This window comes from Lepisosteus oculatus, chromosome 2, assembly GCF_040954835.1.
Source record: "Lepisosteus oculatus isolate fLepOcu1 chromosome 2, fLepOcu1.hap2, whole genome shotgun sequence".
Lineage (NCBI taxonomy): Eukaryota > Metazoa > Chordata > Actinopteri > Semionotiformes > Lepisosteidae > Lepisosteus > Lepisosteus oculatus.
Genome location: NC_090697.1, coordinates 76,601,351 through 76,619,818, shown reverse-complemented (window position 1 = coordinate 76,619,818; position 18,468 = coordinate 76,601,351). Strand labels below are relative to the sequence as shown.

Below are 18,468 nucleotides of genomic sequence, written 5' to 3'. Positions count from 1 at the left end.
AGAACACGCTCAGATACATTACCTGCCACAGCAGACAAGCCCCTCTATGTGTCCCGAGTCTCCTGCTCGTGCCTGCTTCGCCGGAGGTGTTGCAGTGTGTAATGATAATTAATGGGAGGAAAGGGTTTTAGAAAGAACTTCCCGCGGTTTAATAATTCATTGTCGGCGCCTCTTCATATTTTTCATAGTTTGTGGGCAAATTGCTCATGGCAGCCAGTTCCAATGCACACACCTCCTTTCATGGTAATGCACCACCTTAAATTGTAATAAATCCATTACATGCTACATTGCTAACATCTGCTCCTTGGTCTTCAATCCCACCTCAGAATCGAAGACTTGGTCATTCTTTCAACATGCCCTTGTACGTTCCTTTTGGTCTCACACTTCCACATCGCATCAGGGATCATGGCCATCCTTCCGAAGACAGAGCCTCAGTAAGGAAGGAAGAGGTCTTCAGTGGTCTGCCTTGGCAGTCTGGCTATCCCTCACATGTTCTGTCGGGGTCTGCACGTGCTGGGGTCTCTGGGGGTCTCCTCTCTCAGCCTCTGGGGCTTGGTATGGAAGCATGCAGTGGGGGGACCTGTCTGTCACGCCAGACCCTGGCAAGCCTCCCAGGCCGAGTGACAGCGGTATCCGCGGCCTGTACAGCCCGCGAGCGGCAGAGGACTCGTGTTGCACCAGGGGGCTGGCCAAGAATAGACACGCAGCGAAGAGGCGCTCTTGAACGAATCCGCAGAGTGGGAGAATAGCAGAGCTTGAGCGCAGAGAGTGTGATAATCCCCCCCTCCCTCCCCACCACAACTGTGCAGCATGTGTCCATGCTCATTTCCCCTGTGAACCGGACCCTCTCCTGCAAAGGACAAGCTGCTCTCCATCCACTGCCTGTCACGAACAGTTCTTTCCGGCCCCTGTGCAGACGACACGATCCAGAATTGTGAGGAAACGCTGGGGAAAAAGTCATGCAGGAGAGGGTACGGAGACAGGGGGCGTGGCCAAGGGGTGCAGGTGTCCAGGGGGAGTGAGTCCGGGGCGAACAGTCCATGAAGAAATCCAAACGGGTCATCCAAGACAGAAGAGTCAGTCCAATGCCAGAAGATCAATCCGAGGGAATTAAAACCATGAACCGGGTCGGGACTGGCGGGGGGGGATCAGGAACAGAAGGTTGAGACCATGACGGAGCCAGACGCAGCAGGACCCGGGCTCTCACGAAACGGGATTCAATGAGGAGCCTCGAGTGACGCCTGCGTCTGGCTTTTAAGGTGGAACTAAAGAGGGGCTGGAATAAGGAACAGGTGCAGGTAATGGGGCAGAACAAGGAAGGGCTGGAGCGCCCTTAAGAGGAGGAGTAGCGATCGTGACACTGCCATGAAATCAGCAAGAGTGCCGCACGCGTCTTGGAGGTGCATTCAGAATTATCCACCCGGTTGCTTGACTCTTCTTTCGTCTTTGTGAAAGAATGATTTTCTTCCCCCGGTGTAGCAGGGGAACGGGAGTGTACTCAGGACCTGGGCCCCTCTAGTCTGGCTCGGAGGGGATGGAGCTCAAGTGTCCAAGATTCTCGTCAGGACAGACCTGAGGCCCACTTCAAGCCCAGCTCAGAAACGAGGACGTAGAGAAAAGAAGTGGAAATTCCGGGCAGCTGCTCCGCAGGAGCTTGCTCAGTGTCCCGGTCCGATTGCTGGGACAGACTCCCTGGGATCTCCTCGGAAGAGCCAGCACGACCGCTGGGCAGAAGGGACTCCTCTGCTTCCTGACACTTTTGATGTGAAACAGCTCGAAACTGCCAGTGGCCTCACGCTGTCTCCAGGGAGAAAATGGCCGTCATGCGAGTTTGTAAATCAGTTCACTGATTCCTAAATCAATCTGATTTTGGTTCAGTTTTGGTCCATTAATTTATTAATTCCTCCCTTGAAGAAACACAATATCAATATGATACAAAACAACATGTAATGAGAAAGGGATGGATGAGCTCTTTGGCCCCATTAACGGTTAGCTAATGGTCCAAACAGCCTCGTTTGGACCCCTTCTTGGGTCTGAATTGTAAATGATGGTGTTTTCAGTATTTGCTTTCTCTCTGCTTCTGTCCCTGGGGTGTGTGGAAGGTGGGCTGTGCATCGCCCAGTCCCTCAAGATCCCCCGGGAGCCCAAGCCGGGCGAGTTTGACAAGATCATCAAGAGGCTGATGGAGACGTCCAACGCACGCGGCATCATCATCTTCGCCAACGAGGACGACATCAGGTGGGGCTCCGACCTGGGGGGTCCCCGCTGAGGGGCTATCCCCAGAGGACATCGCGCCCAGGCAGGACTCCAAACCAGGATATCCTGAAGAATCTGGATCGGGGAACTGATCTGCTAACACTTAGAGTGTAAAACGATACTCCAGCACTTTCTAAGTTCCTGGGAAGGGCCCTGACTTTGCAATTATTGCCAATACCTACCTGCCAATTATTAATTACTCATAGCTAATTGACTGCTAATCATTTCATTAATATTACTTCTGATAATTGGATTGATGAGCAAGGTTCTAAGTTGACATATTAATAGCGACTTCATGGTCGCCGAAGGACTTTTTAACTCAGAAATGAAGGTTTCCAGATTGGCCTGTCCGTCTCTGTTCTGTGTTAATATTCTAGACCTCTCAGCAGGAGTCAGGGCTCTGGCACTCATTCCATCGGCCTGTTTCTCCATTGGCTGGACAGCAAGCCAATCAGCTCTTTCTCCTCTGCTGTGCAGGCGTGTCCTCAAGGCAGCGAAAAAGGCCAACCTGACGGGCCACTTCCTGTTTGTGGGTTCAGACAGCTGGGGTGCCAAGATCTCACCTATTCTAGACCAGGAGGACGTGGCAGAGGGCGCTGTCACCATATTGCCCAAGAGAGCCTCCATCGAGGGTAGGACAAGGCTATCCATCTGCAGTACGGCACAGGCAATTGTAAAAGACACCAGCTCAGCTTCCTATTTACAGACACGGAAAGGTTTATTCCTCTGTGCTACTGTATATGTGCTTTATTTTAATTGATGTGCCATTAATGGAAGATTAGTTTAACCTATTAGAGGGTAATGGCTTGTTTGTCAGCAGTGTGGCTTAGAGCAGAGAGAGGTGATGGACTGGATTCCTGCGGGGGGCCCAGTGTCTATCTGGTTCTGTTCTACTCCAATTGGTATATTTATTTGACTGCACAATTGTAACACCTCAAACCAGGCGCTGGGGAGTTTATAGGGAGTTTTATAGTTTTTTTATATAATGAAATGAATGTCTTCCCCAATTAACTGTAGAGAACTTAAAGAAAAATCCTTTATATAATAATTAATCGTTCAATCGACCCAAGTCAATTGTTCGATCGACCCCTCAGGCTGGAACAGGAAACAGGACACCAGGCCCTGCAGGAATGAGACTCCTAGCTTAGAGCACCTTATGTCAGCTATTACTGGCAGCTGGAGGCAGCCAAGGGCTTATCTGACATGACTTCACCAACCTGCTTAGCTTGCACGTTCAAAACACCATAGAGATGTAAAATGTCACAGTACATCTATCACTCAATTGGACAATCCTGTTCCCGGAGGGTGTCTTAACGCAGATTTTAAAAACCTAAACCAGCTCATTATTGGCTTAATGGGAGCAATTTAACAGCTTCTCAGCTGTCCTAGAGATTGAAAACCTAACAACAAATGATCTCTTAGTCCAGGGCCAAGTCTGCCCAGCCCCAATCCATCAAGAGGATAAGTTAAAATTCTTGAACACAGTAGATCTGCCTTTTCATTTTTCAATTGGTTTTGTAAAACAACTTAGTCCTTTATTTTCTGCTGTAGAGGTCAAATACACCTATTTACAGTACAGCTACGTCTGTGTGATCATGGAGGTTTCCGCTGTGTTTCTAAGAAGTGTGTTGAATTTGGAGAGGGGAAGGAAAAAAGCTGTGTGAACACGGACACACACCTTTCACCCTCCTCTCAGAGTGCCTGCTGAAGGAACCCAGCCAGTCTTGCCTTTGTGTCTGCGGCACAGGGTTCGACCAGTACTTCACCACCCGCTCCCTGGAGAACAACCGCAGGAACATCTGGTTCGCGGAGTTCTGGGAAGACGACTTCAAGTGCAAGCTGACCAGACCGGGCATCAAGCTGGAGAACGGCAGGAAGAAATGCACAGGTGAGCACACCTGGAGGAAGAGTCTTGCCTGAGTCCCCCGAGCCTGCAGCCTCGCTCTTCTTCAGAGCTGCTCTCCGGGTGCCTGAGCAGGGTTCGCAGCTTCCCGACCTGACAGCTGGGCCACGAGGGGATACAACTAGGTCTGGGTAGCGCACACTTTGAGGTGACCACTTTCCAGCTGAACAGTGTTTAGCTCTCCAGGGGGTGGTGTTGAGGAGGGGAGAGGTTCTCTCACAAATACATTTTCCCTGTATTTTCATTTTCTGTAGCTAGTCTGGCCACTCGCCCCACATCAACAGGGTGTGGAGTAGTGGTGAAGGCTGTAGGCTTGTAACAGATCAGGGGTGAGGCACAGCTCTTCTGCCCTTGAGCAAAGTCCATCACTCTGGCTGCTCCACCGAAGTCCCAGCTGTGTGTAACAAATGTATGTCAGTCTGGCGTAAACCAAGAGGTCTACATTAAACTACGTATGAAATGAGTACTATAATGGGATTACTTCACCACATTACTATTTCAAATTATTATTAATGCTATCAAGAAATTGGTCTTGCTTTACTGTCTGTGTCCTGGAAATGACACATAATCCAAAATAGGGGATGCTCTCAGTACAACTGACCCATCTGGTAGCCTTGTTTCTGTCCTGGCAATGCATTTTGTTTGATCCTGTGTTCTGTAATCATGGTCACAAAATCCTGGCTTCTTTTAAAACTGATCTGCTCTCCCAGATCCAGACCTTAGAAGGAGAAGGTTAATTCTGCTTATTAATTTGTCGACCTTGCAAATGGCCTGTGAAACAAAGAGCTAGCATTTTCGTCTTTGTGACTTTTGCTGGCATAAGCCTAAGAAAGGCCAGAAAGGTTTTTTGTACTGTTTTTACAAGAACAGGCACTCCAGAGTCACAGACGTATTCTTGATCATTAGACTCCTGAAGCCTGTTGTTTTCTGCCTGAGAACAGGCACTGTACTAGAATTTGCATTGGAAAGAAGCTTGAAGGCCTCTTGCTAGCCTGCTGTGAGAGAAGCAGACTGGGGCTCCACTCCATTGATCCTGTTATAATTCCCACTAATGCCCTCTATGCCTACGGGACGTGGCACCGATTATGGAGCATTTAAATCAGCAGTGTTAACTCGGTTCCGGTGCACAGATTTATGATATCAACTTCTCTCTACGTTTTACCCCCTGTTCTGTGGAAGTGGCCCTTCGTAATAACGTCAGCGCTGCAGCCATCAAAGATGGCGTGTCAGCAGGAGAGTGGAAGAAGAGGAAGCACATGCATCCTCAGACACGTGTGCTTGTCAGGCCACCTCGCCCACGGCTTCCCCCTGTGATCGCACTGCTCCGACAGGGGCCCACAGCAGCTGCAGGAGGACAGGTGCAGTCCTCAGCGATGACGCTTCAAGCTCACCGGCCTCTGGCAAGCCACTGCAGCTGCTGCTATGTTGCAGGCTGATGCCCTGGCAAGTCAAACCCCAGCAAGCTTCTATCTTCGCAGAAGGAGGGGGTGGGGGATGTTTCCTGACTTTCCTCCTCTCCCTCACCCAGGGGAGGAGCGGATCAGCCGGGACTCTCCGTACGAGCAGGAAGGGAAGGTGCAGTTTGTGATCGACGCGGTCTACGCCATGGCCCACGCCCTGCACAGCATGCACCTGGACCTGTGTCCCGGGGCGGCGGGGGTTTGTGACAAGATGGACCCCATGGAGGGCAGGCTGCTGCTGCAGTACATCCGCAACGTCAACTTCAACGGTGAGACTCCCACAGACTCCACCGGGGGGCGCTTTCAGAGCAACATGCCCTCTGCCACAATCTGCAGTCACAGGGGTCAGGGTGGCAAAGAGAATCAATGCACAGTGGAAAACACCTAATGCTATGTTTAAGCAAGGTAATACCACAGTAAAAAAACTGTGCATATGCCATGCCATGCTGTGATACACTATAGCACTTTTAGCTTAATACTGGTATTTTCTTACATTTCTGACAGCACAGAGATTTGTTTTTGCAAAATACCCCGGTTTGGGAATACCCTGGCTTTCCTGTGGAATTAACAAAGATGTAAAAGCTGGTTTTGCTCACCATCGGAGCTTTTCAGTGAGGTAGGAGAGACACCAACAGCTCGAACCAGCCCCGGAGAGCAGGTGACAGATAACAGCCGCAGGTGAACAAGCTGACTGGGCGTCAGGCTCGGAAGTGATCTCAGACACCTCCCAGAGGCCCGAAGGCATTCTGTTAACAAAAGACAATGATGAGCCAACGGTCTCTCCCAGCACCACATGCCCATGCACACTGACTGAACGTTTTAAAGAGTTACCTTTATACTTGTAAATCCCCTCTTAGACTGACTGCATAGGTTTCAGGTTTAATCCAATAGTATTACAGATGTATTGCAATATTCTAATCTCCTAGAAAACTCCGTTACATTGTGTTACACTGGGCAGAGTGGTCTGACAGAGTGCAAGACCCAGCAAAAAGCTGATGGAATAAATTAAAAAAAAAGAGGCAGTAGGTTTAGACACAGCAGATAAGGCACAGGGTCACAATGCAGGCAGCTCTTTGGAGACCCAGTTGTGCAGTAAAGATAGCTACGGTGAATGATGCTGACAAAATGTCCTGCTGTATGAATGGGTATGAATGTAAGTCGCTCTGGAGAAAAGTGACAGGCAAATACGTTAATAACAATTAACGTGAAGCAGCAGGGGGGAAAGACAACATAGGAGTCAGGAGACCAAAACACTGAGTTTCCAAATATGTCAGCTAAAAATAGTGTCATGACGACAGCCCATTGGATAGTAAAGAAATGTTAATCCCACTTTTGGCGTCAGAGTCATATAATCTCCCCTTTGCTTGCTCTGGGTTAGTGGCTTTTCTAGCACATGGTGAGGGAGCAGAGCTGTCAGGGGGGCAGTGTGTCAGGCTGAGCCAGCCTGCAGAGAGCTCTGCACAGCCGCCTCTCCAGGCCCAGACCCACTAACCCCCCGGCTGCTGAGCAAGACAGTGCCTCAACACTCCTTTAAAATCCTCGCCACGTTGAGTCAGCGTCCGGGATCCAGACCCCACTGTCTTAACGCATGAGATTCACAGTCCGCATGTTCTTGTTTTACTTCCCAATTTTGTATCTTGTGCAGCCTCCTGAGGTCTGGACCTTTGACAAGCTCTGCTTCATACAGTTAAAAGAACTGGAACAGGGCGTCTGAAACTCTCTTCTTCTGTGGCCAGGGGGGCACTCAGTGGGGTGTTTTAGAGAGGGTTGCATGTTTCAAACAGACACAGCAATGCTGTAGAGGAGAGATTATTCAGGCACTAAGAAAGGAGTGCCTTATCACTGTTATATTTAATGGAGTGTAGGAACAGTTCAATGATCTGCATAATTCCAGCTGAAGCTCAGACAGTAGCTCAAGAGACTGCTTTTTAGAGTGGCTTGCAAAGGATGAGGAGGCTCCGTTTCGAACGAATGGTCGCTGTGCTGCTAACAGCTCGTCTTTACAGATGTGATCAGACCAGTAAGATTGCACTGTACTGCACAGTGCAGAGGTCAAGCAGTGTCCCCAGTGGGGTTTTGGGAAGCTCTGGTCTTGGTTTCTCTGCACTGGGAATTAGTCCGCCCCTCCTTTCTTAACGAAACAAGAAAGCGTAGCCAAGCAGAAAGTGCTTTTACAAACATGACACAGACATTGAGAAGCATTCTGCTTCAAGATCGTGTTGCTGCCTGGCTGATCAGTGCAATAACTGTTTCAGCAGAGTGAGGCAGAGCTGCAGTGCAATGAAGAGCATTCTTTGCTATAGATATGCACTTTCCACTCCGTCCTGCAAAGCTTAATAAATGAACGTAAAAATACGTCACCAAGCCTGAAGCTGACTTTTAACAACAGCAGCAGCCTGTCTGAACCCAGTACACTGAACCCAGTTTCACCCCAGATCTGAGCAACCAGAGCTTATTGTCTGAAACCGCTGGTTGGGACTCGGCTTCTGATCTCTTTTCCCAGTTGAAAGCTTCCCATTTCTCCATTGCTGCCATGTGACACAGCTGGAAGGGAGCTTCACCCCCAGCACACAGGTTGTCAAAGAGATGTTGTTCTCCATTGAGATATCTGGTGTAAGAAAGGGTTCTAAGCCACAAACAGCAGGCTGAAAGCACCTGGAGAGGCCAGAACACAACAGTGTCGTTTTATTAGTAGTTCAAGTAGGGAGCTGCGTCAGCATGTGTAGGCTGCAAAGGAACAAGTAAAGGTTTAATCCAGGCTGAAAAGAGAAGAAAAGAAAAACACAACGTTTCGGCTGTGGAGCCTTCTTCTTCGACACCCGAAGAAGGCTCCACAGCCAAAACGTTGTGTTTTCTTTTCTTCTCTTTTCCGTAAGGAATGTTGTTTTATGCCTGGGTTTTCTATTGAAATCAAATCACACAAGCCATTGTGAATAAAAAAGCAGATTACTATTGATTTAGATTTAGAATGAATGTGTTTTTTTTCCATTACGCCTCTCATTATTCAGTGAAAAAGTAAAAAGGCCCCAGGATTTCACCTTCAACAATGTGGCTAGCCAGCTTGCTCCACGCCCCCACAGCCCTTTGTGTAAAGGAAGTGCCGCCTCTGCTCAGTTTAAGTGCACTTCCTCTGGTTCACGCTTGATGCTGAAGAAGACCTCTGGATTGGCTTGCCCAGTCCCCTGGAGGGTTTAAGGGCAGGACATCCCTCTGAGGATATGGAATACGTGGTTCAGCGCCAGGACACTCTGTGCAATTTACAGTCCATGGTGCCATAATACCGCACAGCGGTTGTGTCAGACAGCACACGTTCCCCCCGCAATGTTATCCCAGCCCTCGGAGACAAGCGCTCCCTGGTTCGCTCTTGTCAGATCGTATAAGGAAGTTCCTCTCTCTTCTCCACTGGAAGTCAGCCTGAAGCAAGAGGGAGCTAGGGGGAGCTGCATTAATACTGAGAAAAACTGAATGTCTCGCTGTGTCTGTCACCCAGCCAGATGACGCCAAGCAGAAAGTGCATTGAATTCCCATTGGAAGACATTGCTCTAGATAAACTTCAGCAACAAACCGCTGCCTGCACCCCCAGTGCCCATGGCCTCACTGTGATACACTAGCAGAGGTGTAATAATAGGAAATGTACAGTATGTACTTCTAGTCTGTGTTTGCTCATCGTTTGCAATCAGCATTGTCAAGGAGACACACATCAGTGCAGGTGAAGGGATGCAAAACACTGCACCAACAAGCTGGGCGGAAAAAAAACACAAAATGAATAAATAAAGCTGTGCTGGAATTCAGAATGAATAATGCCCGGGCATCAGCATTCACGTCTGCAGGGCAGCCATGACCAAACGGGCTATTGCCTGGCAAGGGGCTCGGGCTGGGATTTGCTTTGTTTAGTGGGTCAGGGAAGAGCAGCGATCCCGGGGGCAGCAGCCTGCAGTGTGTGTGTGGGAGCAGCAGGGGAGACAGAACCTGAGCAGCCAGTCTCAGGTCATGTATAATGCAGCGAGGCGGAGAGAGTGCACAGATCTCTCAAGCCCAGCCGCTGTCCCCGGGGCAGCCTCTCCTTCTGTGAGCTCGCCTCTCTGTGAAGCCTCCAGTTCTTCTCCTTCTTATTTAATAGAAAAGCTCCGTTCCACTCCAGCCGACTTCCGTGGAGAAGCTCTTCCATGGGGGCTGTCCAGCTCCGCTGGGTCACGGCTGGGTCTGCCGCCGCCAGCGCTGAAACCACTGCCTGGAGGGCGCTGGGATGCACAGGCCCGCAGTTTGCTTTAGTTTTTATTGCTGCTCACACTGGCTGCTCTGGTGCATGAGAAAGCAAGACCTGCGGCCAGCAGTCTTTCTGTGTTTCAGTTTGGATTCTTTAGCTTAAAGTCAGGAAAGCAGGCTAGCGGAAAGGAAATTCTGCCGTGCCCACTGCGCTGTCAGTAACACGGAGCCCCTGGGGGTTAAAGGGCAGATTGCACAGAATCCCCAGGTGTCACCAGGCGTCTGCGGGGTTTCGCTGTTCGGTCTAAGAGTCTTTGAGGATGTAACATCAATCTGCCCCTGTCCCCCAACAAAATCGGAGTCTACCTTTCCAGAATCTCTACCTAAGAAACCTGGTGCCCTTCGTGATTGTCCTTAGAGCTCCCTCTTGCAGGTGTGTCACACCAGCTCACTCCTCAGACAGGCAGATGAGGACACACGCACACTCACAGGCACGTGGAGATGAGTGCAGCATGGAGCAAGGAGGAAACCAGTGCCAGCCCTGGTGCCCTCAATCCCTCTGCCCAACAGGCCAGGCTCATTAAGACATTTGAGGGAGACACCTTTAAAGCACTCTCTCTGCACAGCCGCCTCTCCAGGCCCAGACCCACTAACCCCCCGGCTGCTGAGCAAGACAGTGCCTCAACACTCCTTTAAAATCCTCGCCACGTTGAGTCAGCGTCCGGGATCCAGACCCCACTGTCTTAACGCATGAGATTCACAGTCCGCATGTTCTTGTTTTACTTCCCAATTTTGTATCTTGTGCAGCCTCCTGAGGTCTGGACCTTTGACAAGCTCTGCTTCATACAGTTAAAAGAACTGGAACAGGGCGTCTGAAACTCTCTTCTTCTGTGGCCAGGGGGGCACTCAGTGGGGTGTTTTAGAGAGGGTTGCATGTTTCAAACAGACACAGCAATGCTGTAGAGGAGAGATTATTCAGGCACTAAGAAAGGAGTGCCTTATCACTGTTATATTTAATGGAGTGTAGGAACAGTTCAATGATCTGCATAATTCCAGCTGAAGCTCAGACAGTAGCTCAAGAGACTGCTTTTTAGAGTGGCTTGCAAAGGATGAGGAGGCTCCGTTTCGAACGAATGGTCGCTGTGCTGCTAACAGCTCGTCTTTACAGATGTGATCAGACCAGTAAGATTGCACTGTACTGCACAGTGCAGAGGTCAAGCAGTGTCCCCAGTGGGGTTTTGGGAAGCTCTGGTCTTGGTTTCTCTGCACTGGGAATTAGTCCGCCCCTCCTTTCTTAACGAAACAAGAAAGCGTAGCCAAGCAGAAAGTGCTTTTACAAACATGACACAGACATTGAGAAGCATTCTGCTTCAAGATCGTGTTGCTGCCTGGCTGATCAGTGCAATAACTGTTTCAGCAGAGTGAGGCAGAGCTGCAGTGCAATGAAGAGCATTCTTTGCTATAGATATGCACTTTCCACTCCGTCCTGCAAAGCTTAATAAATGAACGTAAAAATACGTCACCAAGCCTGAAGCTGACTTTTAACAACAGCAGCAGCCTGTCTGAACCCAGTACACTGAACCCAGTTTCACCCCAGATCTGAGCAACCAGAGCTTATTGTCTGAAACCGCTGGTTGGGACTCGGCTTCTGATCTCTTTTCCCAGTTGAAAGCTTCCCATTTCTCCATTGCTGCCATGTGACACAGCTGGAAGGGAGCTTCACCCCCAGCACACAGGTTGTCAAAGAGATGTTGTTCTCCATTGAGATATCTGGTGTAAGAAAGGGTTCTAAGCCACAAACAGCAGGCTGAAAGCACCTGGAGAGGCCAGAACACAACAGTGTCGTTTTATTAGTAGTTCAAGTAGGGAGCTGCGTCAGCATGTGTAGGCTGCAAAGGAACAAGTAAAGGTTTAATCCAGGCTGAAAAGAGAAGAAAAGAAAAACACAACGTTTCGGCTGTGGAGCCTTCTTCTTCGACACCCGAAGAAGGCTCCACAGCCAAAACGTTGTGTTTTCTTTTCTTCTCTTTTCCGTAAGGAATGTTGTTTTATGCCTGGGTTTTCTATTGAAATCAAATCACACAAGCCATTGTGAATAAAAAAGCAGATTACTATTGATTTAGATTTAGAATGAATGTGTTTTTTTTCCATTACGCCTCTCATTATTCAGTGAAAAAGTAAAAAGGCCCCAGGATTTCACCTTCAACAATGTGGCTAGCCAGCTTGCTCCACGCCCCCACAGCCCTTTGTGTAAAGGAAGTGCCGCCTCTGCTCAGTTTAAGTGCACTTCCTCTGGTTCACGCTTGATGCTGAAGAAGACCTCTGGATTGGCTTGCCCAGTCCCCTGGAGGGTTTAAGGGCAGGACATCCCTCTGAGGATATGGAATACGTGGTTCAGCGCCAGGACACTCTGTGCAATTTACAGTCCATGGTGCCATAATACCGCACAGCGGTTGTGTCAGACAGCACACGTTCCCCCCGCAATGTTATCCCAGCCCTCGGAGACAAGCGCTCCCTGGTTCGCTCTTGTCAGATCGTATAAGGAAGTTCCTCTCTCTTCTCCACTGGAAGTCAGCCTGAAGCAAGAGGGAGCTAGGGGGAGCTGCATTAATACTGAGAAAAACTGAATGTCTCGCTGTGTCTGTCACCCAGCCAGATGACGCCAAGCAGAAAGTGCATTGAATTCCCATTGGAAGACATTGCTCTAGATAAACTTCAGCAACAAACCGCTGCCTGCACCCCCAGTGCCCATGGCCTCACTGTGATACACTAGCAGAGGTGTAATAATAGGAAATGTACAGTATGTACTTCTAGTCTGTGTTTGCTCATCGTTTGCAATCAGCATTGTCAAGGAGACACACATCAGTGCAGGTGAAGGGATGCAAAACACTGCACCAACAAGCTGGGCGGAAAAAAAACACAAAATGAATAAATAAAGCTGTGCTGGAATTCAGAATGAATAATGCCCGGGCATCAGCATTCACGTCTGCAGGGCAGCCATGACCAAACGGGCTATTGCCTGGCAAGGGGCTCGGGCTGGGATTTGCTTTGTTTAGTGGGTCAGGGAAGAGCAGCGATCCCGGGGGCAGCAGCCTGCAGTGTGTGTGTGGGAGCAGCAGGGGAGACAGAACCTGAGCAGCCAGTCTCAGGTCATGTATAATGCAGCGAGGCGGAGAGAGTGCACAGATCTCTCAAGCCCAGCCGCTGTCCCCGGGGCAGCCTCTCCTTCTGTGAGCTCGCCTCTCTGTGAAGCCTCCAGTTCTTCTCCTTCTTATTTAATAGAAAAGCTCCGTTCCACTCCAGCCGACTTCCGTGGAGAAGCTCTTCCATGGGGGCTGTCCAGCTCCGCTGGGTCACGGCTGGGTCTGCCGCCGCCAGCGCTGAAACCACTGCCTGGAGGGCGCTGGGATGCACAGGCCCGCAGTTTGCTTTAGTTTTTATTGCTGCTCACACTGGCTGCTCTGGTGCATGAGAAAGCAAGACCTGCGGCCAGCAGTCTTTCTGTGTTTCAGTTTGGATTCTTTAGCTTAAAGTCAGGAAAGCAGGCTAGCGGAAAGGAAATTCTGCCGTGCCCACTGCGCTGTCAGTAACACGGAGCCCCTGGGGGTTAAAGGGCAGATTGCACAGAATCCCCAGGTGTCACCAGGCGTCTGCGGGGTTTCGCTGTTCGGTCTAAGAGTCTTTGAGGATGTAACATCAATCTGCCCCTGTCCCCCAACAAAATCGGAGTCTACCTTTCCAGAATCTCTACCTAAGAAACCTGGTGCCCTTCGTGATTGTCCTTAGAGCTCCCTCTTGCAGGTGTGTCACACCAGCTCACTCCTCAGACAGGCAGATGAGGACACACGCACACTCACAGGCACGTGGAGATGAGTGCAGCATGGAGCAAGGAGGAAACCAGTGCCAGCCCTGGTGCCCTCAATCCCTCTGCCCAACAGGCCAGGCTCATTAAGACATTTGAGGGAGACACCTTTAAAGCACTCTCCAAAAGCCATCTGCCTCATGAGGTGGCCCAGAAAACATTCCTGGAGACATTTCTTTATAAGAAGTAAGGATGAACTCACCGAGAAAACATCCAGTAACTTACACACTTGCAAAAGTAAGCAACAATGCACGAACACTACATTATTACACAACACTCTCATTAATTACACCGCCAGCGTTTGGGACACCAAACCCAATTAACCGTAACTTTGGCAATCCCAGAATCCACTGTGGGCCTGCACGAGAGTGTGGTGGCATGGCTTTAGCGCGCCGGCCCTGTCTCGGCACGGCCTCACTGGACCTGTGGCTGTCTCTGTGTGTGCAGGCAGCGCAGGCACGGGCGTGATGTTCAATGAAAACGGCGATGCTCCTGGGCGCTACGATATCTTCCAGTACCAGCTGTCCAACACCACCCTGCCAGGGTACAAAGTCATCGGGCAGTGGACCAACCACCTGCGGCTCAGTGTAAGTCCCGGAGTTTTATCTGCACCAATGGTTTCGGTTTTAATTTGTGTGCTTCATCCTCAAAGGCAGGCTTCCTTCACTTCATCACTGGGTTACTTTACGCAGAGAGAAGCGTTCTCTGCTATCCTTAGCTTTTTAAAGCGTTTCCCTGTAGTTTCCACCTGTGTCCTCTTGTTAAACTTTCTCTGTTGACTCTGGAGGAGTCTGCTGAGCTGAATTCGTCTGTGTCAGTGTGGGACACTCCCTGCAGACTAAAGAGACTCAGCTCCTCCGGCCTGCCAATGTGGGACATTCCCTTCAGACTAAAGAGACTCAGTTTCTCCAGCCTGTCAATGTGGGACACTCCCTTCAGACTGAAGAGACTCAGTTCCTCCAGCTTGTCAATGTGGGACACTCCCTGAAGGCCTGGAATGAGTCTTCTTTGGATCGATTCCATAGTAACCTTAGGTTTTCTCTATTATGGTGCCCAAGATTGCTCATGCTGTTCTATATGAGGTCTTGTTAGTAAGTTTTACAATTTTGTCCTTCTGTGCCCACGTTGTCGCCAGAATCTAGATCTGGATCTTTTAGCTTTCTAACTTTTCCTCTTCTCAATCACTTGAGCAGAAAGAGAACATTAAAATCGAAATTGAGTTTCTGTGTGTATTAGCTTTCAAGTTGTGTTGCATTGCTATCATTTAATATAGCCCAACCCTGTACTGCATTATTGAGCCTGATAATAATTGACAATGGATAATAATTGATAATCACTATAGCAAACTGTTACAGTTGTAGCGGAGCTGGTGTGGTGACGTCAGCGCCCTCACTGCGCGTAGCAGGGTCCTCGGCTGCCTGGGCTGGGGGGGGTCTCCTTTAGCTCATGTGGTTGGTGCCCTGTGGCGTTACGCCGGAGACCCAGGTTCGCGCCCCAGGTGTGGGGGCCGGAACGGGCGGCGGGGGGCACGACCCCGCGCGGAGCTGTGACTGTCACATAGTGGACTGGACAGTGTACAGGCTAAGTGCTCCAACCATCTGTACTGTGCTTAGGGAAGGCTTTGTCAATAATGCAGGCACTCTCACATTTCACATTGTTACAACCACAGTGTGAGGCTGTGTGGGGGGAAAATACAACTGAATACTGTTCTGGAAGGATTGAACCCAAACTACCGAAAACAGTGATTCACTCAGGATGCTCTGTCATTGTCTTACCCAGTTAATTCTGCTTAGTTGACTATAACTGCAACTTGTACTGATGTGTGCTGTCCAAACGTCTGGAACTAACAACGTTTGCATTTCACTATGTAAAATATTTTTTAAATCAATTTCCCAGTGCCCGATGGGCCTTTACACTCAACCTAATTTCTGTGTCTCTCTCCAAAGCTTTTCCTCCTCAAATCTTTTCGAAATTTTAATCTCCAACTTTGAAACTCGGTTTATCTGTGCCTGGTGAGAGTGTTCCACTTGCAGAGGGACACCCGTTGCGTTGAAAAAAGAAATCGTGAGAGTCCAGGGGCTGTCCAGTGACTTGGTAGATAGTGCTGCTGCATCACAGCTCTTGGGTTCTGGGTTCGTTTTTGGACTGGGTACCGTCTGTGTGGATTTGCATGTTCAGGCCCTTATTCACATGGGTTTTTCAGTGCAGTAGATGCCCCCAGTTTCCTCCCAGCTCCCACAGATGTGCCAGTTGGACTGAGTGGTAGCTGTCACTGCCCCAGGGTCTCTCCCTTGTTAGCTTGTTACAGGACCAAACAGAAACGAAACGAACAGAAACAGAAACTAATCTAAACCTCCTGCAGCTGCTGTTATTATATGTGCATACATTATGCCTTGGTTGAGCATTCATTTCTTACACAAATATCCACCCATCCATTTTCTAACTGCTTCATTCAGTTCAGGGTTGTAGAGGAGCCAGAGCCTATCCCAGCAAGCAACAGGTGCAAGGCAGGGTACACCCTGGACAGGATGCCAGTCCATTACAGGGCACACACACACACATACACTTACACCAGGGCCAGTGTTCCCAGAAGCCACTTAACCCAACAGTGTGTCTTTGAACTGTTGTCTTTCCGCAAACCTGGAAAGATCATGCAAACTCCACACAGACAGCACCTCTGGTCCAGAATTGAACCCAGGGCTCCAGCGCAGCAAAGCAGCACTGCTGACCACTGCACTGTCGTGCTGCCCTTAGAAAAATATTTCAAGTTCATTTCTCTGCACTGCTGTTGTACACTGGGGTCCAGCATTTGGAACAGCCCAGTGTCTCTCACCCCTTCTCCCTCTCTGCAGAAATTTAATACATGGTAGCTTTTAATATCAAATCTCTCTTTCAGAGATTGTGAATGCAGACTGTGGGTGTTAACTGCCCCCTGTTTCTCTGCAGCTCCGCTGTGCAGTGGGGCAGAGTGTGTGTGTGCTATTAAACCCTCGTCTTCCTCCCCGCTCTTCCTCTCAGGTGGAGGAAATGCAGTGGTCGGGTGGGGAGCAGCGGGTGCCTGACTCTGTCTGCAGCTTCCCCTGCCAGCCGGGCGAGAGGAAGAAGATGGTGAAGGGGGTGCCATGCTGCTGGCACTGCGAGCTGTGCGATGGCTACCAGTACCAGGCGGACGAGTTCTCCTGCGAGATGTGCCCCTTCGACATGCGGCCCACGGAGAACCGCACGGCCTGCCGCCCCACGCCCATCATCAAGCTGGAGTGGCACTCCCCCTGGGCCATGCTGCCCATGTTCCTGGCCATCCTGGGCATCCTGGCCACCACGTCCGTCATCGTCACTTTCATCCGCTACAACGAGACGCCCATCGTGCGCGCTTCGGGCCGCGAGCTGAGCTACGTGCTGCTGACGGGCATCTTCCTCATCTACGCCATCACCTTCCTGATGATCGCCGAGCCGGGCGCCGTGGTCTGCGCCTTCCGCCGCCTCTTCCTGGGCCTGGGCATGTGCATCAGCTACGCCGCGCTGCTCACCAAGACCAACCGCATCTACCGAATCTTCGAGCAGGGCAAGAAGTCCGTCACCCCCCCGCGCTTCATCAGCCCCACCTCCCAGCTGGTCATCACCTTCATCCTCATCTCCATACAGGTGAGGGCGCTCAGGTGTGCCAGCAGCGCCAGGCAGCGCCAATACTTATTTCAGCTTTGCGGCGGGCTCCACGTGCTGAGGCCAAGGCCAGAAAATGGCTTTATTGTAAATTGTCAGTGATGCACTAATTCAGGTGTCACTGTAAGGGATGTACGAGTGGCACAGTGGTCCAGTGGTCAGTGTTGCTGCCTTGCAGGACTGGGCCCTGAGCTGAATTCCTGTGGGTGGAGTTAACGTTTGCGTTTCATCATCATAGTTCCGTACACTTATATAGCGCTTTTCTGGACACTCCACTCAAAGCTTTTTTTACAGGTAATGGGGAATCCCACTACCACCAGTGTGCAGCTCCCACCCGAATGATGCACCGGTACGCTCCCCACACACCAGCTCGCAGTCGGGAGGAGAGCAGAGTGATGAAGCCAGTTCAGAGAGGGGGATTATTGGGAGGCCATGATTGGTAAAGGCCAGAGGGGAAATTTGTCCAGGACACCAGGGTTACAGCCCTACTCTTTCTGAGAAATGTCCTGAGATTTGTAATGACTGCAGAGAGTCAGGAGCTCAGTTTTACCTCTCATCTAAAGGACAGGGCACCTTATTACGGTACAGTGTCCTCGTCACTATACTGGGGCATTAGGACCCACACAGACCGCAGGGTGAGCGCCTCCTACTGGCCTGTATGTTTTCCTCCCACAGTCTGAAAAAATACTTGTAGTTTAACTGGCTTGTGGGAAAACTAGCTTTGATGGGAGTGCGCGTGTGTCTGTGTGTGCCCTGTGATGGACTGCTGTCCCATCCAGGGGTACCCGTCCCTGAGCCTTCCGCTTGCTGGGATGGGTTCTGGCTCCCCCATGACCCTGTGTTGGAAGAAGTGGGAAGAAAACGGGTGTTAGTTTACATGTCTTTTACGTATTCTTAAAGCCCACCTTGTAGCCTGATTGGGACAGATCTCGGAAGCTCAGCAAGGCTGAACCTGGTCTGTACTGGGATGGGAAACATCTGAGGAGAACCAGATTGCTGCTGATGAGAAGATGTTAATGGACCAGTAGGTGGCGCTCTTCCCCCTGGTCCTGGATTTCCAAATCAATCCCCAGTTTGGTGACGTACACAGGAGGCGCCGTCCTTCAGATAGGACATTATAC

The 18,468-nt window shown here is 50.2% G+C and overlaps 1 protein-coding gene across 2 annotated transcripts in view; it reads left to right on the top strand.

The window, feature by feature from the left end:
- grm6a (glutamate receptor, metabotropic 6a) overlaps window positions 1–18,468 on the top strand; it is a 64,440-nt gene that overhangs the window by 29,826 nt on the left and 16,146 nt on the right. For both annotated transcript variants that reach the window (XM_015341279.2, XM_015341272.2), the window contains exons 4-9: window positions 2,103–2,238; window positions 2,734–2,888; window positions 4,004–4,144; window positions 5,688–5,888; window positions 14,135–14,274; window positions 16,706–17,329. In XM_015341279.2, the coding sequence (XP_015196765.1) occupies window positions 2,103–2,238; window positions 2,734–2,888; window positions 4,004–4,144; window positions 5,688–5,888; window positions 14,135–14,274; window positions 16,706–17,329 (1,397 nt within the window). The remainder of the gene's footprint in view (window positions 1–2,102; window positions 2,239–2,733; window positions 2,889–4,003; window positions 4,145–5,687; window positions 5,889–14,134; window positions 14,275–16,705; window positions 17,330–18,468) is intronic.